The 23,782-nt window shown below is 40.2% G+C and overlaps 1 protein-coding gene across 1 annotated transcript in view; it reads left to right on the top strand.

The window, feature by feature from the left end:
* ATP8A2 (ATPase, aminophospholipid transporter, class I, type 8A, member 2) overlaps positions 1-23,782 on the top strand; it is a 270,225-nt gene that overhangs the window by 57,631 nt on the left and 188,812 nt on the right. The window contains exon 19 of the mRNA XM_010005627.1: positions 17,182-17,354. Within this exon, the coding sequence (XP_010003929.1) occupies positions 17,182-17,354 (173 nt within the window). The remainder of the gene's footprint in view (positions 1-17,181; positions 17,355-23,782) is intronic.

Below are 23,782 nucleotides of genomic sequence, written 5' to 3'. Positions count from 1 at the left end.
AGGGGGGTTGGAACTAGATGATCTTTAAGGTCCCTTTCAACCCAAACCATTCTATGATTCTATGAACTGTGTGTTACCCTACACTGACATTAGAGCTCTGAAAATCTTTATGGTGCTGCCTTTTGAAATTGTACATTTGTGTTGAATTTTTTTTTTTAGTAGGTGATCATAATCACCTTGTCAAATAGTGGAATCAGCTTTGGAGGCATGCAGTGCCTGGAGCCTGGGGAGGCTGCAATAGATGACGGCTCAGCATCCCTGGGAGTCACTGGGGTCTTGCATACAGTCTGAAAAATTGCTGTGGTAGATTTCATTATTTTAGGTAATTCTCATTCTTGTCAGGTAAAGCATTTATTTACTTTAGCTGGGAGAAGGCTTTATGTGAGTTTTGTTTTATGTCTAAAGTATTAAATTGCTGAAATGGATTGTTACATGATGTTAAGATTATATATTTTAACACTCCCTCAGTGAGTAATTATCTGTTTGAGAGCTCTCTGTAGATTCTCATCAGTACTGGAACTTCAAGATTACTTAAATGGTTGTGTGAAGTGATTTTAAATTTGACATTAGGATCTGACATCAGGACAGCTCTTACAAAATAGTCCTTGGATGAACTGTTCTGTCACTCAAACAAACAAATGTCTCACTTCTATCCATCTCAAACATGCTACTTGGTATTTTTGCCTCCTGGGTAGCTATAAAAATATGAAGACACTAAATTGTCTGCTGAACACATGTAGGTTTTCAAATTTGCAGTTTGTGTGAAATATCAGTGCTGACTGTGTATCATAGCTAGTGAAGAAATTGCCTAACCATTGCAGGACATGATGGCAAGGGCAAATGTAATTTTTATGTCCGCTAATGTAATCTTATGTAGTATTAAAAAGGACTCTGTTTAGTAAAGGCCCTTTTTTATTTCTGTGCTGCTTGGAGGTGCTTGGAATGCTGAAGTCTTTACTGTATATTTTAAAAACAATCTTAGTTAACAAAATAAGTAGGAATGCTGTCTAGGGAACAGCTGAATGGAGGCACTCGCCTCCTTTGATCTGCAAGGAGGCCGGTGGCCAAGCTGTCCTCCTTGTGGCTTGTATCCTATTCCACACTAGGTGAGGATGTTGCAAGGCCAGACCACAGGCAGGCAGTGCCTCTCTGAAGCTCTGTCAGGAGTCCTGTGCTGCTTCACGCGTGTCGCACTTCCCCAGGGGTCAAGTCTGTGCCAAGTATGTACCACTGTTTGTGGGAGTCACATAACATAAAATAACCTTGGGCTACTGACTGATAATGCAAGAAAAACCTCGGTGCCTTGTATTATCAATTTGTAAACCTGTTTTTTTTTTTCTTCTTTTAACACACTCCACACAAGGCCTCAGACTCTTCAGGAGCATCCAGCCATGCACTTCTACCATTTGCATTTCTTTTGGTACTTTGAAGATAAGCAATAGCACCGAGCATGAATTGATCTTGGTAGAACTCTATTAGCAAATCCACTGTTCAGAATTCCTCTGACTAAAGTGTTAAAGCTGGACAGTTTTATTTGATACTATTGCTGTGTAGTACTAATCTTGTCATCAAATTGTAGCAGAAGAGTTGGCATCTTGAGCAGAAGTAGTAACTTGGTCCAACAGACTGGCTTGCGTAAAAGTGGTTGGGTAATTGGCTGTGCTTTTTTTGTTTAGTCGTGTAATGCTTTGTAGGTAGTTCAGCTACAAGTCCTCTATCAACTGAACAAGTATATAGCTATCTCTATTTCCTGTATATGTGTGTAGCACTAAGTGGTTCAGTTTTTTTTGTGCTTTTTATACATTCTCTGCTAATGTCAGTGTTGCCTGTTGCTTGCCGAAGGGGTTAGCTCAGGCAGGAGGATGCTGCCTTGCGGTCTGGTTGCTGGGCTCTGTTTTATTAGAAGTCCCGAGAGGACACAGATGAGACTAAGGTCACAAACTAAGTGGTGAGAATAGCCTTTTGCACTCTGCCTACTCCCTTAGGCATCTGCTGAAGGGTAGGAAGCCTGAACTAATTCATTAATGAGTCAAAGTGATGTTCTGGGACTGTAAATGAGCTCAGGAGTCCTTACAGCAATCCCAGCTGGATGGAACCAGCCAACAAATGGTCATGTTCCCCATTTCCAAAAGACTTGGGAAAGAGGTGAGGTCATGGGAGTACAGCTTGTATCAGATCCTTCTGAAAGCATTTTTCTGTGTTACTTTATTGCCTAGTCAACAGTCAACCATGGGTAAGAAGGAAAATACATAGTCCAAGAAGCATGAGTAACTTATGCTCTTCATGCTTTAAAGGTAGAAGTAAATCTCAAAGGGCATTTAAAAAACTGTAAGTTCTCTCATATTTCTGTTCAATACCTGTATTGTGTCTAAATCAAAACCAAGACTTTAAGAAAACAACTTCAGTTAAAAGCAACTTGCTTCTTAAAAGCCAGTTTTATTACAGGGCTTGCCTGTGCTAATCAGCCACTCTGGAACTTTCTCAGCCTCACTTGAACAACAGATTTGATTGTACACAAGCACTTGAAAGGAAGACTAATATGACAGGTTGGCTTGTTGCATGCGTGGGATTGTCTTGAGTAGCTTTGCGTTTATAGTTTGCTTTTTGGCTTAATGCTCAAAGCAGTTTCCTTTTACTAAAGTACTGGAATAACTTTGGCTATGAGCTCTGACAGCAGTATGGCCTCTGTTACTTACACTAGCTTGCAACTGAGCAATTAACTACACAAATGCTAATAGTCTTTTTTTCAAGAGGGATTTTGAAGAGGAAACTGAGAATGGAAGACTAAAAGTAATTGAAGCTCTGGCCTTTTCTAGCCCTTTTTGAATTTTATTAGTCTATAGAGAGGAAAATTGTCCTAACTTTATTTTGATGTCTTACAGATTGGTGCTACCTTACATGAAAAAGTAAAACCAGAACTTTTTCATGGTACAGATGTATTATGACTTGAGAATAATAAATTATTTTTTTTCCTAGTGAACACTGTTTTTGGAACGAGCTTGTGTCTGTACTGGCAAGATACTGCAGTATAAGAAAATCATGTTGAAGCAATCCTGTCTTGTACAAATCAATCTACTCAATACTGTGTGTTTCTTGCATATAGCATTCTTTCGGAGAAAAGATGGCTTCTGCCATCCAGTCTGCATTTTGTTGTGGCTGTTGTTCACTCTTCTATAGACTAATAAACATGGATTCCTTACTTGCTAGCAGTGATAAAGCCCCTTTGGTATAGTCTTGTTTACATTGTTGGCTGGTCTTTGTCTCCCTTTCAGGAGAAGTTACTCTAATCTCATTGAATCAGCATGAGTATGTTTTATATAGATCAACCTAGGGTGCTATAATAGTGATAAGATACATATTACTTGGCTTTTTATATATACACAAAAAAGTTGATATCCCTCATTGAGGGCTGGGTCTTTAAAGCACCCTACATGCATATAATGAGAAAACACTACTATTATTTTTTTTTTCTGGAAGTAAATTGCAGGCTGATTTTTATGTCCACACACCAGTGTAGTTTTCTTGGCTGAATTCTTACAATTTGTGAGCATCTGTGTACTAACAAGTTAAAACACAGAAGAATGTAGTTAACACACTGTAACACAGAATCCTGTATCTGTCTTCATGATCTAAAGCGGAAGGTTGTGGTGTCTTCTTGATCTTAAGATTTACCCAGTGAGCTGAAAGGTTGGCTTTTATCTTTTTGAAATTACTTAGCAGAAACATAATCTCCTTGGAGGTCTAAACAAGAGCTTGTTCTTGCTCCGGAAAAGCTGGACTGTTATCCTAGAAAGAGAAAAAGCAATTGGGACTTGTTTGACAAATGTAGAAGGAAATAAAACAAAAAGCCTGTTCTGTTAAATTAATTTAATAAAGCTAAAATATCAAAATATAAAGAGACTGAGGCATTCTAGTTTGTTAGCCAAACTAACAGATTCCTTCCTCTTGTCAGAGTACAGTTGTTTTAAATAGTTACACAGATGTGTTAGTGTCCAGAACAAGCATTTCTTTCTTGCCTTTTCTGTAGTAGGAGTTACAAACTGTCTTACGTGTACCATAAACTAGTCTGTGGTCAAACATCTAATATGTATTGAAAGCAATAGAGAAACTGCCCTATGTAGAGCATTTCTGGAGTAAATGAAAATCATGTAGTAAGCTTAATCCTGTTCCTAATGTGAAGAGAACAGGGGCTTAACTATACTATTTGAAATTTCTGGTCTTCCCAGGGTACATGTGTTTCTTGCTGAAGTTAGAAATACTGAAAAATAATGTCAAACTGAACAAATGTGGTATTGTCTTTCATAGCAATTGAAGAACATCTGATGATGATGAATTGTCCCTTTTGACTACAGCTGTTTCTACAATTGTTTCTTATGCTGCAAGCTTTGCCCACTGAGAAGGGTTGCAAAAGGCTCATGGCTTTCAAGATGGTGCCTTTGGCAGTTGTGTTGCACTGGATGACTACTCAGGATGTCAGTTATTTTGGTTGAAATGTCACTTTTCTGGAGTTTTAAGAAATAAATTAAGTATTTTAATGAGAGTTTACAGTCAAGATTGGCATTTTGAAGATGCCACGCCTATAATAAGTGTCTTTCTCTTTCATATGAGGAAAAAGTACTGTTGCAAGAATCAAAAAGGCTACAATGCTAGGACCACCACTTCTGGCAGCACATACTGCTGTCATATTAATCTGCAGCATGGGAGATGACTGGTTAGGGAAATCTTGAACAAATCAGTTTTACCTCTCAGTTTGCAAAAGGCCTTTCTTCCCTCCTACTTCTCCCTCTTCCCCCTGAGGCCTTAGCTTATGCAAGGGGATGTCAGACATTCTTTGATAAAGACACTACTTTTCTTTATTGAGAGTCATAAGTTTAGCATGCAGCCATCTGGCATTCTGCATTAAATTTGATTTTAATACTTAACTATGTACTTTTTAAGTGGTCAGCTGTTCAGTGCTGTTCTTCACTGTGATCTTGAACTACCTGCAGTGCTTTATACAGGGTATTTATTTGAGGTGATTTATCTTACTGATGTGTTTGGAGATGAGAATTTTGTGATCAAAGCAAGCTTGTAAAACATCTTTTTATTTTTTCTTTTTAAACTATGTGGAACATGCTTGGAGATCAATGTGCTGCTGACAGGACAGAGATGCCTTCAGGGTATATTTTCTTCCCTATTTACCAGGTTCCCCAGCTCCTGCATAATCAGTTTGTTACAGAACTGAAAACATCCTTCAGTAATTATCTACAGCTCTTGTTATAGCTCTTGATGGTCCAATTCCTCTGGACTTTCAGCTGCCACTGGAGGCATAAAAGTTACTGATATGATTTGTTTATCTAATTTTAAGGCAAGATTTGGTCTGTGTGTGATAACCTGAGACTTACTATGCAGATTAAGGACCCTTTGTATATACACGTTTTAGATTACTTAGCTTACTGTGAAGGGATTTCACGTGTAAGTTAGATTTAAAGCTATGAAAATTATCTGAGTGAGGCCATCTAATATCTCTGGGTTGTCTGTATTTTTCTTGGCATAGTAGGAGATGATCAAGTAGAAAATCATGGTGCTTTAAGTAAGCAAGTACTGCTGTGTGGAAGCAGTGACAATCATTTGATTGACATGTTTAAGGAATGGGTTCTTGTCTTGCCTTACATTTTTAGTGATGTTTGCACTTGCTTTATAACACTATTTGCCTAATATTTCGTATGTTGTGGTTCTTTAAATATCATGGTAAGCTTATTCAAAAGTGAGTTTGGGTGAACAGATGACACTGCTGGGGCTGTTTGTGTGTAATTGTGGTATCTGACCTTATTAAATACTTTAAAAAGATAAATGCAGCTGTTGCTTGATCAGCTTCCACAGACTTTCATGGAAAGGCAGACGATGAGCATAATAACATATTTTGGAAAAATTTCCAGCTTATACCGCTCAGTTAAATTTAAGCTTCCAGGGGCTTTAAGAGGAATCCTGTTGGGAATTATTTGGAAACTGCTGGTTTTCTGTATGGTACCCAAAGAAATTGTAGAGTCATAGAATGGTTTTGATTGGAAGGGATCTTAAAGATCATCTAGTTCCAACCCCCCTGCATGGGCAGGGACACCTCACACTAGACCATGTTGCTCAAAGCCCCGTCCAGCCTGGCCTTGAACACTTCCAGGGAGGGAGCAGCCACAACTCCTCTGGACAATTTGTTCCAGTGTCTCACCGCTCTCACGGTGAAGAATTTCTTCCTGGTATCTAAATCTACTCTCCTTCAGTTTTGAAATTGTTGTCCCTCATCCTATAACTACATGACCTTGTAAAAAAGGATTCAGAATACACTTTTTTCCAGCTCTTGTACATACAAGCTCTTGTTCTCACCCAGCTTTGGGAATATTAAGCTAGTTTGGCACTCCTTTTAGAGCAATCAGGGAGTGACAGAGCACTGGAACAGGCTGCCCAGGGGGGTTGTGGAGTCTCCTTCACTGGAGACATTCGAAACCCACCTGGATGCGTTCCTGTGTGATGTTCTCTAGGTGACCCTGCTCTGGCAGGGGGGGTGGACTAGATGATCTCTCGAGGTCCCTTCCAACCCCTAGAGTTCTATGATTCTATGAAATGTCTTAAACCAGTTCAGGCTGAAGTTTTGTAAAAATCATGCTTATTTCATATTAACAAGAGAATATGGGACACTTTGTTACATCTTTCAGTCTTTCTTTGGACGATTGCTTCAAAGTGGTCAAGTCATGTAATTGGGACTTACAAGACCAAGTTAGTGTTTACTAGTGTGAAGTGTTACTGGAGCGCTCACATTGTGTATTCTCACATACCTCTTCAAGTCAGTACCTGACACAGGCTGAGCACTGCAGTAATACCTAGTAACAGCTATTGAGGAGCTTGAAATTTTTTTTGTTAAATTTTGATCTTGCTGAACTGAGTAAATTGAAGGTAGTCAGCTGTGATCTGACCTTCTCTCATCATCCTTTTGCGGAATCGTTTTGTGTGTACGGATTGAATTTTACGTGAATACTGTGTTTTGACGTACTCGAGGCTTCCTGAACTGGGAGATGCTTTTAGTATTTCTTTTGAAATGTGAAGTGGCCAGGTATTCACAGTTGGAGTTTCCAGCTTTCAGAAGTTCTCTTGGCATTGGAACTGGAGAGTATCCTTACGATTTGTTTTTCCTGTAAGGCTAAGGAATGGATGGACTCTTTAAAATTGGGTTTTAGAAATGTGTAATGTTCAGAGGCATCTCTGCATAGCATTGTTTTCAGTTAACTAGAATCTAAAACCACTTCACCGCTAGTACTTCTGCTTTTGGTTGTACAAGACCCCTAAAGGTAATGAGTTTTCATATGGAGCTGTGTAGTTTGTCTCTTTGCATGTATTACTGAGATACTTTGGTGCATAAGCTTCTTTTTTAGTAGTCATCATAGTCGATTTCTCCTCCTGGCTTCTCTGCTGCTCGTAGGTGCTAATATTACTGCCCTGCCTTCAGATATGTTTGTCTTGTGAGACTTTCAAGTCTCTCATGACTCTCAGAACGTGTCTGAGCACCTGACACCATGTTCCTGTTTTTCTAGTCTTTTATGCTCACCTCTTCTAAAAGAAGCTATGGAAGAATGGTTCTTCTCATTTCAGGCAATCTTGTGTCATTCACATTTGAATAGGTAAAAAAGGACTATTCCTGCCTTACTTGGTCTTGACATGCAACAACATTCAGCTTATCTAATGATACATACACTTGGAAGTCTTCCTACAGCAAAAACTGATCTAATCAGTATGTGCCCCGCCTGATCTACTCTGTAGTTGTGCAAGAGGGTCTGATAGTCAAACCATGACAATACACATGGTCTGAAACATCTGGAGGCAAGAACTCCTTGCAGTTCTATAGCTCCAGGAAAAGGAGGAAAAAAGTATGTAGAGCCAAACACTTAATGGTAGAACAACTTCAGAAACAAAAATAATTGTGTAATCTCCCGGTACCCTTCTTATATTGTCACAACCTGAATTGAATCCTTTGTATGTGAATGAATTTGTACATTGACTGTTGTACGTTCTTACATCTCCTCATCTGAATGCTGCTGCAGTATTTGAAAGTGAAATTCCACGTATCTTTCTTGCCCCTTTGCATTGCCACCTCTTGTGCAAAGACCCCAGAAAGCTACAGAAGAATTAGCAACAAATCTTAATCTAATATACAGTAGAAATAGCAAATTCTTAAAAGTAATTGTTCATTCATCAAGAGATGATGGGAGAAGATCTGGACCCACACAGCATCCACTATCTTTAAAAAAATACAAATAAATCTTTTAAGAAGACTTTCAAAGCTTTTTAATGCTGAGCAATCATAAGGTTCTTCAGAAATGTGTATTGGTGTTAGGGAATGAATGCATCATATTTTATAGGTAACTCGTGTTTCACAAGTACTTAAGTAGTTCTTATGTAGAGCACAGCGCTTCAGGTTTCCTTGTGAAGAATGTTAATATACATCAGCACTTTGCCTTGAATTCTTATCTTACTGTGGAGGTTTGTAATCTGTTGGTCACTACATTCAAGATGCTTCTAATTGAAGTACATTCAAAAACTGCTTTGGAAATTGACTGCAAACAGGAAAGTCTTTAGCTGAGGAGGGACAATCCTTGGCTGAATATTGCTTAGCAGCCAAATGAGCAGGTAGATGCTACCAAGCTGTGAGGTTCCTTATGCCTGTTGGGGTTTCCAGTGATTTGGATTAGGTCTTCCAGTGATTTGTTCAGACAGTGGCCTGAAAGAAATCAGATGCAGCTGAACAGGGAAGACAAGACCATGTACTTTGCACCCTTGCTTAAAACTGAGTCTTTGGAAGTTGCTTGTCTCCTTTCAAAAACTGAAGTTGTTTGCTGTCCTAGTCGAGCTTCATGCAAAACTTGGAAGGTTGGCAGAAGTAAGTATCTGTTCTGGGAATCAAGTGGTGTTTCTTCCTTTGTTTCAGGCGAGGTTTCAAAATTAGCACTTGAACATGTGCTATTTATTGTGGAAAGCACAGTGACTATTCTGCCCAAGAGGTGTTGCTCTAAATACTTGTATCATGTTTCACCAGCTTATGTTTAAATGTTAGTTTGTCTTGCCTTTATGTTCATTATCCCTATTCTCCTGTAAATTTGCTTCTGCTGAATGTCCTTACAGATCCCTCAGGCAGAGCAACTAGATGGTCTGAAGTGAAACACTTCAGCAAATATGAGGCAAAGCTTCTAAGTTGCAATTAAGATACATTGGGAAATTTCCTGTTAAATAGGGCTGGCAAGTGTTATCTTGGATGAGGTTATGCAGTGAAGTCTTCACTTTTTTTAAGTCCTCCTTGGAACGTTTTTCATTTCACACTGGGGAGGTAGGGGGCATGACTGGTATTTTACTTGAAACCTCTTTTTTTAGCACAGTAGAAGAATTGTTGCATGTGATTATTCACATTATCCACATGTAGGAAGGAAATAGCAGAAGCTATAAAAAGTAAATTCTTGGATAGGTAAAATAGGTTGGAGGAAAGGCCATGCAAGAAGGGTGTGTGAAATGTAGATGTCCACGAAGGTGAGAATGTAAGGCTGATTTAGGCTTAATGGCTGTGTCTCAGAGGTTCAGATCCAGGTGTGAGTAATTTCCTTCAGCTAAAGAGGCTTTCTTGTCTATGTGCTGCTACTTGCTGTTTAGTTGTCTTCCCAAAACCTTCTGCCTTGTGGGCCACATACCACTCTATGCTTTGAATGAAACATGAGGGAGGTTGCTGCACGAATGTGGCTTCATTTTTTTTTCTCCTACTATTATCTCAGTGACTTTGTGAGTCTTTCCAAAGGAAATCAGGGGTGGAAGGGGAAGACGAGGTTTGGCGCTGATGATCTAACAGCAATTCTCCAGTTCTTCTCTGGTTATCAGCTTGTTTGCAAGTTTAGATTTAGGGAATTGGCTGTTAGCCTGCCAAAGTCTTTTGCACTCCAGCTTTTTACAAATCTGAATTATCTTTTTTTTGCCTTAGGAAGTGTCTGGTACTGTTGTTTTGTGGTGGATACCAAGTTGCCCCACATAGCAACATTTCTTGCAGTAATATGCAAACTTCACAAGCTCTCATGAGGATGAGTGGGCTGTATGGTGTGCTGCTGTTTTAAAAAAAATAACCAGAAACAGAAAAACAGAAAAATACCCCCAAAACAAACACCCCCCCTTACCTAACCAAAGTGCCACAGTCAAAGGCACACAATCTTCTGTTTATTGTCTTGTTATATACTTGTGATAATGTTTCTAAGTTTTTTATTACAGTATGAGGAGACAACTCTTATTTTCAGTGAAGTCAGCAGAGCTCTATTTAACTCTGTTCACACTTAATTTCAAATACACTGTAAGCATATATGTAAGCATATTATTAGTATTTGCTCTGTTAAACTACAAAATCATAGCCTGGGAAATTTGCTTGTCAGTTTTGTTTCTTAAATACAAAGCTGGGCGTAGCAGGGTGATTTTCTGAGGCTTTAGGAAGTGAGAATGTACAAACATGCTATTAAAAGGTTTGTTTAAGACCCTGAGAGTGCAGTCCAGAGAAAGACCACACAAATGCTGCTTCAGGATGTTTTCATTTTCTCCCTGTCAACAAATTACACTCCGCTATGGAGATTTATAATAGTGTACTAATAAAGTGACTCCATGTTCTGGATGGAAACTATGCCCACACAGAACAATAAAATCTGAGAACTGGTTTTAAGACAGTCATGCAAGTAAATCCTCTGCTCAGGGTTTGCCTTTGGGATTGTGACTTGTTAAATTGGAAATGAGAAAACAAACAGGAAGAGCAGGTGAGGTAGGTTTGTTATGGAAAATACCACCATGTCTAGAATTTAACTCAAGCATAGAGACCATAACAACATTAACCCTTAAATGCATTTCTGTGAGTCAGAATTGATATTTTTAGAATCAACTCCCACAACTATGTCAAATGTGCATGAGTAGAATACAAAAGAAATGAAAAGCTCATTTCCTTAGCTTCCTCAGTTTGAGCTCTGCAATTAGCTGTTTGCATTATAATGTTTGTGCTTTGATTCACTTGCTGGTCTTGTATTAATGGATTCTTAAACCCTTATGAAGCTCTAATTAAACTGATAATGTTGCTCTGACTGAATAGACAGCTTAAACATGTGCCCATGTTCTACTGCCTAATGAAGTGTCTGTGTTTATTTGAATAGCCCACTGAATCAGGACCACTACACCAACAGACTTCTCAGTTGATTCACCTTGTGACCTTTAAGGCAAACTGTACCTGTGTTTTTAATATTGGGTGGGAACTTATCTGATATGCCAGTACAATAAGGTCTGATTGGTAGGTACCTCTCCAGGATTTCCCCAGAGTAGCTGGATGCTCTGTATGTCTAAATGAAACCTTGAGGGAGGTAAAAACAGGTTTATTATGGATAAATGGGTGCCTGTGATATTCTTTTCTTTAATATTTCATTTTCATCAGAACTTCTGACAGACTTTCCATTTACTCCTGATGGGCACTCAGTAAAAATGGCAGGGATATTCCACAGGTCTGTGTTTATACAGAGACTTTCTTAGTATCTGGCTAAAGTAGATACTATACTTCCTTACCATTGATTTCTGTTCCATTGTGCTTGTTCTAGTAAAGGATTGATTTATTCTTGCTTGATGTGACTCAAAAAAGAAACCTATCCCTTGATGTCTAACACAGTAAATGCTTAGGTATCAAAGTAAAGATTTCTACTCTAGTTATCAGTAATGAGTTGCCCATGGAAGGGTGTAGTTCCCCATGGTTTCAAAATGTTTGTTCATCTGCTTATTTAGGAAGTGTTTTCATATACCCAGTGAGATTTGGAGCTAGTTTCTTTTGCTTAATTGCACTGGCCTACAGGAGCAATAGTTTGGTTTCTTTTTAAGACATAGTATTTGTAAGTAGTTGGAAGAAACAGGAAATAACTTATACAGGAGAAATGCACTAATTATTATTCATCTGTACATCAGCTGTGCCTGTGGAAGAACATAATGAGAGCTTTATGAAATGCTTTTAAAATGCTTTTTAAGTGAGATGCCTGATTTCTAATATATGATTTGTAGCTTTTCCAGGTATTGTTAACCCTGTTACTAATTCTGTGACATCTTATATGTAAGATGAGTAAGTTCAGTGACCAGGACATGAATTGCATGAGGCTTATGCATAACCACCAATATGTACTATGGAGAGATTAATCTTATGAGAACTGTCAGATTTTATAAGTCTTTGTTTCTGAGTGACGTTTTCTTCTGGGCAACAAATTGAATAACCCTCCTGAACTTCCCTCAGGTTCTTGTCTACCTCTGCAGGAGGGGTTTGTTTTGGGCCCTTGTCCTTTACCTTCCTTTGGGTCAGATGGAGAAGCAACAAGAAAGTGAAGGTCTTTCCTCTTAAGTGCTAGAAGGGCTAGACAGTGAATAAGGAGAGATGCTGCCTCCCTTGGTTTCAAATAGTTGTAGAAGCTTTTAATCCTCTGAGTGGACTCAAGAGGGAAGAGGGGGTAATCCTGCATTTGAGAGGAAGAAAAAGGTTTAAGCAAGATAGAAGCAGCAAAGAAAAAGGGCAATGATTCTTGTGTTAAAATTCTGTTACTCATGATATGTCCAAACTGTATTCCTTACACCATTCTTGAGATTTCTGTGACTGTTGTCACTACACAGTAGTGTTGAAGGTAGATGAAACAACTTTCTTCTCCCAAGAGAGACCCTTGTTTTCCATGTAGTGCTTTAAGCATAGTCATCTGTCTTGGCAATCCCAAGAACAGATACAGGCTGGGTGGAGAATGGATTGAAGAACAGTTTGGAGGAAAAGGACTTGGGAGTAACGGTGGACGAGAAGCAGAACATGACCTGGCAATGTGCACTTGCAGAAAGTCAGCACTGTCCTGGGCTGCATGACAAGATGTGTGGCCAGCAGGTCAAAGGAGGTGATTCTCTCCCTTTATTTCACTCTTGGAGACCCCACCTGGAATACTGTGTCCAATTCTGGAGCCTTCAACATAAGAAGGACATGGAGCTCCTGGAGCAAGTCCACAGGAGGGCCACAGATGCAACTCTTCTGTGAGGACAGGCTGAGAGAGTTGGGGCTGTTCATCTTAGAGAAGGGAGGGACTTTTTGCAAGGGCTTGTAGTGAGAGAACAAGAGGTAATGGATCAAAAATTGAAGAGGAGAGATTTAAGTTAGACATTAGGAGGGAATACTTTAATGTGATGGTGGTGAGACACTGGAACAGTTTGCCCAGGGAAGTTGTGGAAGCCCCATCCCTGGAAATGTTCCAAGGCCAGCTTGGATTTGGGCTCTGAGCAACCTCTAGTAGGATTTGACCCTGCCCATGCAGAAGGGTTGGAACTAGTTGTTCTTTAAGGTCCCTTCCAACGCAAACCGTTCTATGATCTACTTTGTGTTAACTTTTTCAAGTACAGTGCAAATAAAGCATACCATGAAGTAATAAATCTAATCCCTTGCATCTTAATGGGGAAGCAGAGAATGATGCACTCTTACAATGAAGAAGGTGAAAATGTAGTATGTGTCTGAAATGGCTGGATTGTGCACTCTGTCATACTTACTAAATTATTCTGTAGATTTACCTCCAGTTTGGGGCTAGTTTCTTAGTGATTCAATGAGTTTGTTTTGACTACCATACCAGTGAGTGGGGTGAGAGAAAATAAATTACAGAGCAGCTTCTCCCTCTTTTTTTTTTTCTTCCCCTTTCTGTGCAAGTGTCTACTTCCACCTACTTGTCCCAGGAAAGCTCAGTCATTCTGGCTACCTGGTCTTTCAGCTTAGTAACGATGTTTTGACTGCTGTCATGTTCTCAACTTTTTCACCACCCAAAATTCATTAAATCTCCAATGTTTCTTGGGATTTCCTCCTTACCTACATGCTTTTCTGCATCCTACTTTACTCTAGAGGAGATGTGACCCCTCTCCCCTTGTTAACTTTTTGATCTGCTTCCCACATTTGATAATGGTAACTGGGAATTAAGAGCTCTGCCGTAACAGACCCTGCACCTGTGTCAGTAGGTCCTTGAGCTGCCAGCTGTGGGGCCCAGAGGCTTTTCTGGGAGTGCTGGTATATGCTTGTTGCATTCTTGCACTCATTCCCAACTGGTTGCTTTTGGCTGCAGACATGGTCTGGTTTGACTGTGGCTATTTTTGACTTCTTATATTACTGGCTTTGTTTGTGTAAAACTGATTTAGTCAAACTTCAGAACTTTATGCAGCAGATGGCTGGAAGTGCTGCCATGTTTAGCAATTTTGCCATACATTTCAGACTTCAGCATACTTCTTGAGTTTTGTACAAGAAGCATGATTCAAGGCCAGAAAAAATAAGTAGCCTCTAACCACCACAGTACAGTCAGTCTTGCTTCTTGGTATGTACTGTGGTGGCTGTCTTGACAGAAAACAGATTTAAGTTCACTCTGTAATGCACATAGAAAACATTTTTTAAATTATTAAACTTGGGAAGCTGTTTTTCTGAAACAACATGATTCTTCTTTGAGCTGGAAATAAAAAGATAATTTACCTTGTCCTTATGAACACAGACATCTAAAGATCATTTATGTAATCCTGTAGTAGGAATCTGTCAAAAAAAATGTATCTCCTTAAAAGGGGGATGTGTTGCTGGTTATTGGAATGGTCAAAGTCCAAAGTATTTGGAGCGATCCTGCTGTTACTGTGATGTAAGTGACATTTGGACTGGTTGTGGTTGCTGATGGCTGCAGTCAGGATACCTTAAAACTTTTCTGTGTGCCTTTTGAGCAGCCATAATTGTGTTGGCACTTGGCTTCTAGCAAGCATGAAGTAACTTAGGTTAGTTTGACAGTTTGACTTTACTGAACTGTAGCAATAAGGGGGGAAAAAAGGGGAGTGGGAGGAGGAATGGGTGAGGTTTTCCACTGTAATCTAGAAGCACTGCATATGGTTCTTTGTCCTGAAGGGTGTGGAGTAGCTCTCAGTCTCCAGCAGTTTGACATAGTTAATTTACCTCAGCTTCTCTGAGCATTGTAGTAGTGCCCATCTGGTTCCCTATTCTGGGTGTCCACAGGAAGGTGCTGGGAGCTGCGGGGGCATTGGTGGGGAGAAGCCAGGGCTGCCCTGTACCAGACACAGCCAGGGCACAGCTGGACCCCTCAGTCAAGATAGCAGCACCTCTGAGAACATGTGTTTAAGAAAAGACAAAATGCTGCAGAGGTGGTGAAGACTGAGGGGTGGGGGAAAGTGAAAAACAGCCCTCCAAGCACCCAGGTCAGAGGAGTTCTTTCTGTTCTTTAAGGAAAGTGCAAAAACAGCTTGTGAAAGCTTATATCAAGAAATTAAGATGTGGTACTAGGAAGCTCTTAGTGTTGTTTTTTCACATCTCTTTCCTTCATGATGAATGCTGGAAAGATCAAGTATTTTAGGAATGTAAACGTTTCCACTATTTTAGTAGTACGATATGGAACCTGAGCTTTTTAGCTCACATGTCTTTGACATGAAAGAGATGAGCTTTAAATACTACTTTTGCCATCTTTGTAAGGGGGTTCACATATGCATGTTTCTGTATATCTTTGGTTTCCCCAACTATGTGCAAAAGATCCTAACTCAGTTGAATGTAGAGAGAAATCCAGACTCCTCATCAGTGCTGGTCTTCAATGAGGTAACTTGTTCTTCAGGACCAGCAGGTGTGTTGTCCAGAGTAACTACTTTACCTACCTTAGTTTTGGGTTTTTTTTAAACACCTGTCTGGTAAACTGGAGCAAGTAGGAAATGCAGCACTTGGCAACAATTTGTCACTTTGCAGTCTTCTAGAAAAATCTGGACCTATAAAACAATTAATGGGTTGCAATGAAGTATAGTGTGTTCATTTCTGACAGTTATAGCTCCATTATAGTGTTTTATTTCTTTTTTATATGAAGGCAAAAAATATTTTGTTTAGACAAATGCAAAGAGATTGCAAAGCAAGTGTCTTTAAAGATCAATAAGCAGAAGGATGTGTAGCACTTGAGCACAGTTAATTCAAAGTTTTGCAATTAGGAAGAGCAGGAGTGCATTTTCTTTTTTGGTTGGTTTAAGAGTGGAGATAATGCTAGACTGGGATCTGGATGAGGATTTGCTATAACAGCAGTTATTTTTGTCTGTGCCACTGATACTGTTTTTTGAACAAAGGGGAAAAACTGAGAAATTATATAATCCAGCAGTTAGGGATTGTTTTTCACCTAAACCCAGGGTTTCACTGGTACTGAGGTGTACGCTTCAGAGCACGAGCAACTTCTTGAAATATTAAGTGGTGGTTAACTCAGCTGGAACTGATGGCTATACTAACCTGCCTGGGAGTCGAACAGATTGCTTTAAGCATGATGTTTTTTTAAGCAATGTTTACAAATACGTAAGGGGTGAGTGTCAGGCAGATGGAGTTAGGCTTTTCTCAGTGATGACCAGTGATAGGACAAGGGGTAATGGGTGCAAATTGGAGCATAGGAGGTTCAAGGTGAATACCGAAAAAAATTTTTTACTGTGAGAGTGACAGAGCACTGGAACAGACTGCCCAGGGAGGTTGTGGAGTCTCCCTCACTGGAGACATTCAAAACCCACCTGGATGTGTTCCTGTGTGATGTACTCTAGGTGACCCTGCTTTGGCAGGGGGCTTGGACTAGATGATCTTTCGAGGTCCCTTCCAACCCCTAAGATTCTATGATTCTATGAATTTCACTGCAGAAGGATGGTTGAAATATTTGGGGTGACAATGAAACATGAACGCTTGATTTATTTTTTTACCAGCAGCAGCTGTCAGTGAAAATATTTTTGGGGTAGGCAATACTGTTTTAATAGATAGTAATACTTTGAATGGTGTCAGAAGCCATGAAAGGCATTAGGTTATACCTGCCCTGCAGTTGAAGAGGATGTATCCCAACTACTGTAGGCACATACATCATGCAGGGGAATGTAGTGGAGATGACAGACAGAGTCTGCACTGGAACAAGATATGCCCTTCTAGGCAAGCTAATGCAGATTTTGCTCATTTGTGACCCAAATTAATGTACCTGTACAAGGTCCTGTTAAAACACTAACTCATGTCAGTACCAGTTTGGGTGCACGTATACTGTGCTCCATTGTGTAGTCCGGAGATGCCTTGCTGATGTTTGGATGCACTGTTCTTAGAAGAAACATGATTTCTTTCTGTTTATCCTTCAGGCAACAAGAGCCTCACTGACTCAACATTGTACCAGCTTGGGGGAGTCACTGGGCAAGGAAAATGATATTGCTCTGATTATTGATGGCCACACACTGAAGTATGCCCTTTCATTTGAAGTCAGGCAGAGCTTTCTGGACTTGGCACTCTCCTGTAAAGCAGTCATTTGTTGCAGGTAAGAAACTCTGGGACTACTGGTAACAAAAGGGGCACAAAGTCTGTGAAACTTGACCTAGTCTGTTAACTTTGCTTTCATGTTTATAGAGATTACAGGTAAGTAGGGGAAATAGTGTGATATTAAAGCAAAAACAAGCTGCAGTGGTGAGCCAGTTTATATAATTGATTCTTCTACTGTGTAACTATTATAAAGTGAGGCTGTGCTGGAGGAGTAAAGGAGGACTGTAGAGAGGTATTCCTCCTATACCTCAGACAAGTGAGAGTGTTTGCAAAGCTGATTGTAACAGGCTAACAAAGTTTGACATTTCAGTTCTTCCTGTTCTACAGTGCAGCAGTAGAGTGTGTACATCTTCAAGGTGAGCATTCCATCAGCTGCATGTCCCCTGCTGCTGGTAGAACTCTTCTATTTCTTGGAAGCGGTTTTGTATGCTGGAAAGAAACTTGGGTGGTGGTTTCTTTCCTGCTCTATGGAGGAAGAAGCACTAAATTTAAGTGTCATGTAATAATGCAGTCCCCTCTGCCACACAGTCCCAATGGAGTCTGATTTATAAAACAACGAAAGATAGTGGGAAAACATCATGTCTAATTTCCTGAGTGTAGTAGACACTGATGAGATGGAGCAGTATGGAAGTGGTCATTTTTAAGCAATGGGAATTGGCCAGTAAGAAGTTTGTGTGACTTTAATTCAGATCTAGAGAGGGTCTCTGAAAAAATATAAGTTGTCTTGAATTTTCAATTATGGTTGCTATGCAAAAATGTGTGTAACAGTGCAGTTTGCCCTATGTTAGAGTACCACTTGCTTTACTAGGTCACAGCAGATTTTGATGTTGTTTGTGTTGACCATGTGATGTGGTGACCATAAGCCAGCAATGCACCCTAGCGACAAAAAAAAGGCCAGCAGCGTCCTGGATGGCAGTAGGAAGAGCATTACCCCCAGGTCGAGGGGGGTGATCCTTCTTCTATAGTCAGCACTAGTGATGTCTCATCTGGCATACTGTGGCCAGTTCTGGGCTCCTTAGTGTAAGTTACAAACAGGTTTAATGGAGAGAGTCCAGTGCCGGGCCACAAAGGTGATTAAGGGACTGAAGCATCTTTGATACAAGGAGAGGCTGAGAGAGCTGGAACTAGAGAAGAGAGAAGGCTCAGAGGGGATCTTGTCAGTTTGTATAAATACAGAATAGGATGAAATGCAGATAGGGGAGCCAGGCGCTTCTCTTTAGTGCCCAGTGACAGGACAAGATGCAACAAACGAAACACTCATGTCTGTCTGAGCACAAAAACTCTCACTATTTTAACTGTGAGGATGATGCAGCACTGGAATGGGTTTCCCAGGGTGGTTGTGGAGTCTGTTCTTGGAGACATGGAAACCCAACTGGACAGCATGGTGCTGGACAACCTGCTCTAGCTAACCTTGCTTTAGCCAGGGATGTTGGACTAGCTGATTTCCAGCAGACTTTTCCAACCTGGGTCATTTTAGGATTCTGTGGCTGGGGTCAAATGTCTCATTTTCCTCTTTCCTTCTCAAGTCATGTTGGAAAGGGTTGTCAACTACAATAACTTTCCTAAATTAGTCCTTCAATAGCAAGTATTTTGCTATCACTGATTGAACTGGGGGACAGAGGGGCAGAATAGGAGAGTGGGTGAGGTATTAGAGGATGGGTCTCACTTTTGCAGCTGTTTTCTGGGAGTGAAGAAGAGTGTCTTACAAAAGGTGGCTCACACAATTTCAGCAGTCCCCTCTTGAATGCATCAGGCACAGATGTAGGGCCAGTGAGAAGATCAACATTCTCCTTAGTGCTTTTGAAGTCCAAGGTAACTATGCACTAAGTGCCCAGGAAGGGACCCTTTGTTGCGGTTGTATTTGTGGGTGAGTTAACAAACACTGAGCAAATAGAAAGCCCTGTCTTTCAAACCCTATCACAATGTTTTGATAGAGATCTTTCCAAGGCAGTTTTAGTATACTACTCAAATTTGGCAAGGTAGTTCAAAAACCAATGTAGCTAAAACAAATTATGGTTATTAAAATTATATTGCATTAGTATATGTAATTTACTGAATATAATGAATAGTCCTGTTTTGCAAAGAGATGTGTAATACTGGACATTTCCTCTCCTGTTACCTCATGACCAAGGCAAAAGAAATTTTAATTATTATTGAATTAGTAAATGGAGCAACAATGCAGAAAAAATACTGTAAAGTGTAAATCAAAGGGAAAAAGATGATGTAATTTCAGAGGCTTAAAAAGAGGAATAAAAATAACTGGGTTTTAAATCCCCAAGGAAAAGGAGGAATGCTTTAATAGCCTTTAAGGTTTCTCAGGAACCTTCCATTTACTTGCCAGGTGCTTGATACTGAAGAATGAAAACCACATTTTTTTTCCCCTGCTTTGGACAGTTTTTAATAGTACTTTGTGTGTCAAATAAGACAGTGCATTTAAGTCTTACAGGAAAAAAGTTTTTAAATGAAATTGGCATAGCAAGAGGAAATTTCAAATTAAACAGTCTTCAAACAAATGTTACTTGGGAAGAGGAATCTGGGCCTTTAAACTTACTGGTATGATGTTTAACTTTTCTAGGAGTTGTTGTGTTGCTATTCTCAACATAGCATAAACTCATGGGACTGGATATTTAATAAAATTACTGCCACATTTTCATCTTCTCTGGGGACACAGATGCGTTTGCCATTTAAAGATTTTGAAAAATATACTTAAGATATACTGTATATTCATTTGCTGGGCTTAGGCATAAACTGTAGTTGAACTTGATCCTTACTGGTAATCTCTAAAATGAAACTGTAGTAAACCTGGCCCCATTTTGCACTAAGAGGGAGAGATGGTATCTTCTAATAGGGTTAAGTCTTTTGCTGTTACAGTGTCTCTAACGGCACTGGCACAGTGGAGGAAAATAAACCCCTCAGGAGACTTGGTGAAGCTTGCAAAATCAAACCAAACAATTCTTTAAGAAAAAGCTGTGTTTGTTAGAAGTTTTTCCAGTGACTGTGGTGGGTTGACCCTGGCTGGATGCCAGGTGCCCACCAAAGCTGCTCTATCATTCCCCTTGTCGGCTGGACAGGGGGAAAAAATGCAACGAAAGGCTCATGGGTTGAGATAAGGACAGGGAGGGATGCATGACCAGTTAGCATGACAAGCAAAACAGACTTGACTTGGAAGTTAATTTATTACCAATCAAATCAGAGTAGGATAATAAGAAATAAAACCAAATCTTAGGAATGCCCTCACTTCTTCTTGAGTTTAACTGTACTTCTGAACTTCTCTACCTCCTTCCCCCTCAGCTGTACAGGGAGATGAGAAGTAGTGGTTGTGGTCAGTTCATCACATGTTTCTGCTGCTCCTTCCTCCTCAAAGGGAGGACTCCTCATGCTCTTCCTTTGCTCCAGCATGGAGTTCCCCCAAGGGTGACCCTGCAGGTCACAAGTCCTACCAGCAAACCTGCTCCAGTGTGGGCTGCCCACAGGGTCACAATCTCCTTCGAGCGTCCATGTGCTGTGGCATGGGTTCCGCTGTGGGTTGTACGTGGATATCTGAAAGACATTGAGGTGCTGGAGTGTGTTTGAAGAAGGGGAATGAAGCTGGTGAAGGGCCTTGAGAACAAGTCTTATGAGGAGCAACTGAGGGAACTGGGACTGTTTAGCCTGAAGAAAAGGAGGCTGAGGGGACACCTCACCATCCCTCGATGTGTTTGAGTTGTCTAGATGTGGTGTTTGGGGACATAGCTTGGTGCTGTACTTGGTAGAGTAGAGTTGGACTTGATGATCTTGAAGGTCTCTTCTGACCTAAGTGATTCTTTGATCTGCTCCACCATTAACCTCCGTGGGCTGCAGGGGGACAGCCTACCTCACCATGATCTTCACTATGGGCTGCAGGGGAATCTCTGCTCTAGTACCCGGAGCACCTCTCCCCCTGCTTCTTTACTGATCCTCTTAAATACATTATCACAGAGGTGATACCACCATCACTGATGGGCTCAGCCTTGGCCAGCAGCAGATCTGTCTTGGAGCAGGCTGGCACTGGCTCTACTAGACATGGGGTAAGCTTCTGGCAACTTCTCCCAGGAGCCACTCCTGTAGGCCCCCTACTACCAAAACCTTGCCACACAAGCCATATACAGACTGACAGATCTCATTATCTTCTCTCATACTGACTGGGATGTCAGTATGTGAAGAGGAAGCAAAGCTTCCTGTTTAGTGGAAGTAAATGCTGGTTGGAAGGCAGCTGAGCTCATGATTTCATATTTGGGATCTGTGCTCTTGATTGCTTGTGTCTAGCTGTCAAATGTTTAAAGACCTGTTTTTATTTATGTTTTGTAAGAGCAGAAGAATGTTAAGGCTTGAGTAGAAGTGAGTTTGGTTTTATATTTTTATCATTCATCTAGTGTTTATACCTATGAGAAAGGTAGTTTGTACAGCAGATGACTGTGTTTGGCTTTAAATATAAAAGTAGCAGAGAAACATGTAGCTTGTGTGTTATAGCAATATTTAATTTTCTACTGAAGAGGCTGTCTTGACTTGAAATATTTCTAATTAAAATATGTCATGTTTCAGAAATAAATTTGTATGACTTAGTATACTTTGGGAATAATTTTTGTTGCTCAGAAGAATTTTCTGCAGGTGACAGTGACTCTGCCTTTGTATGGGTTTAATTCTGTGTTAACAAGACTTGCATCAGGAAGAAGCAATTCATTGACCATCTTACAGATTAAATAACTAAGCAGTTTATAAGGACTTCTGTACTTTAATTGTTGGACAGCAGAAGCAGTCCTCTAATATCTCTCACAGATGGAAGCACAATGAAATAAGCATCTCCAGAGATGTGTGGCATAAGACTGGGACCCGTCTTTGGGCTGCCTTAGGGTGTTCTTTGTTCTTTTGCGTGTATCACTTTTCTGCAATACAGCTTGAGGTGATGGTGCTGGGATGTTGTTTGAGCAAGAGTGTTAACTCTTTCCAACACGTATCTACAGAGCAAGAATGTTAAACTGAATTGTACTTATATCCTGCACCCATTTCAACTGAGTGAACAGTGAGCTCATGCCTTTGTAGGAGAGGGTTTGGGTCTTTGTCGCAAAAGACCCCCATCCCCTTCTATTTCCCCCCATCTGATTGTTCAGAACTTGTGTATTCCTAAATGGAGAAGATCACCTGGCATACAGTGTTTGGATGGTAGTCACTCACCTCAGACATCTATTGCATGTAATTTGAAGCAGATGCCAGTCCAAGTTTTATTTAGCTACTTCTTAGCAAGTTGTGAAAAAAGTTGTCTCAATTGCTGTACAATCTCTCAACTTCTCTGCCCTTCTTTTATTGGATGTGCTGTTCCACAGAGTTATGTGAAGTGGCACAGCATGAACAGAAATTGCGGAAATCCAGCAACAATAATTTCCAAGGACTGTCTGCAATTTCCTCAGCAGCACTTGCCATTTCCTGGCTACTACCTCAGCATAATTTTGCTAGATTTTAGGTATGAGAGGCGTGCAGTTGTTGCTCAGTATCCAAGCACTGACTGGAGGACTTTTCTGCCCAGCCTTACCAACTACCTTGTTGAGTGGTAATGGCAAAAACTGTTGATTTCAATACCTTAAGCAATAGTGAAGCTGTAGGGATAATGGTTTGGAACTGAGGATAGAAATTAGCAAGGTTAGAAAATTAACATCCTCTAAACAACCTCCACAGAGCAATCAAACTCCTCAACTGTTTTCCCACTTGTATTGCTGTTTAAAATAGTGGGTGGGATGAGGACATAAGCCCACAAACAGAGGGAACAGACACTAAAAGACAGCCAAACGCTTTGACTACAGTGTGTCAGTTTGGGTGTGGAAAGGGAAGGGATATCACAAACTGAAAGCAAAAAGTGGGGAAAAGGAAAGAAAGAAGCAGCCTGTGAAAAGTACCTGTTGCTAATTGCTAATGTCACTTTATCAGCTATATAGAGGAAGAGAGATGAGTAGATAAGTTGTTACTCGCCTCGCAGTTAAGGCCACAGCTTGGATACTTCTGGACTTCCATCATAATTTAGAAGCAGCATTAATAACATAGCCCATGAAGTGAATATCTGGTATACCTCCTACATATTTATGCCCCAAAGTATCATATTGTTGCTGCTGTTATTATTTGACAAAGTGATTATTCTGTGCTGTAGTTTAGAATGCATTTCTGAAATGAAAAAAGGTGTATGTTTGCTTTCATTAGAAGAGACCCCGGTTCTCATGGTAGAAAATTGCAACACAATTCTGATTAAGAGTATGCAAACCAATTCTAGCATTAATTGGACCCAAGGAAAATTATGGTTGTGTTATGTCTTCTTGTATGTACATCCTGTGTTTTCCCTTATCTGTCATCTACTAAATTATCAATGCTCGTTCTCTTGTTCTATTTCTGACAACTCATGACAGCAGTATTCATCTCATGACT

This window comes from Chaetura pelagica, unplaced genomic scaffold (genome assembly GCF_000747805.2).
Source record: "Chaetura pelagica isolate M959 unplaced genomic scaffold, ChaPel_1.0 scaffold269, whole genome shotgun sequence".
Taxonomy (NCBI): Eukaryota; Metazoa; Chordata; class Aves; order Apodiformes; family Apodidae; genus Chaetura; species Chaetura pelagica.
Note: the sequence above shows the minus strand (reverse complement) of the source record. Positions and strands in the feature narration are given on the sequence as shown.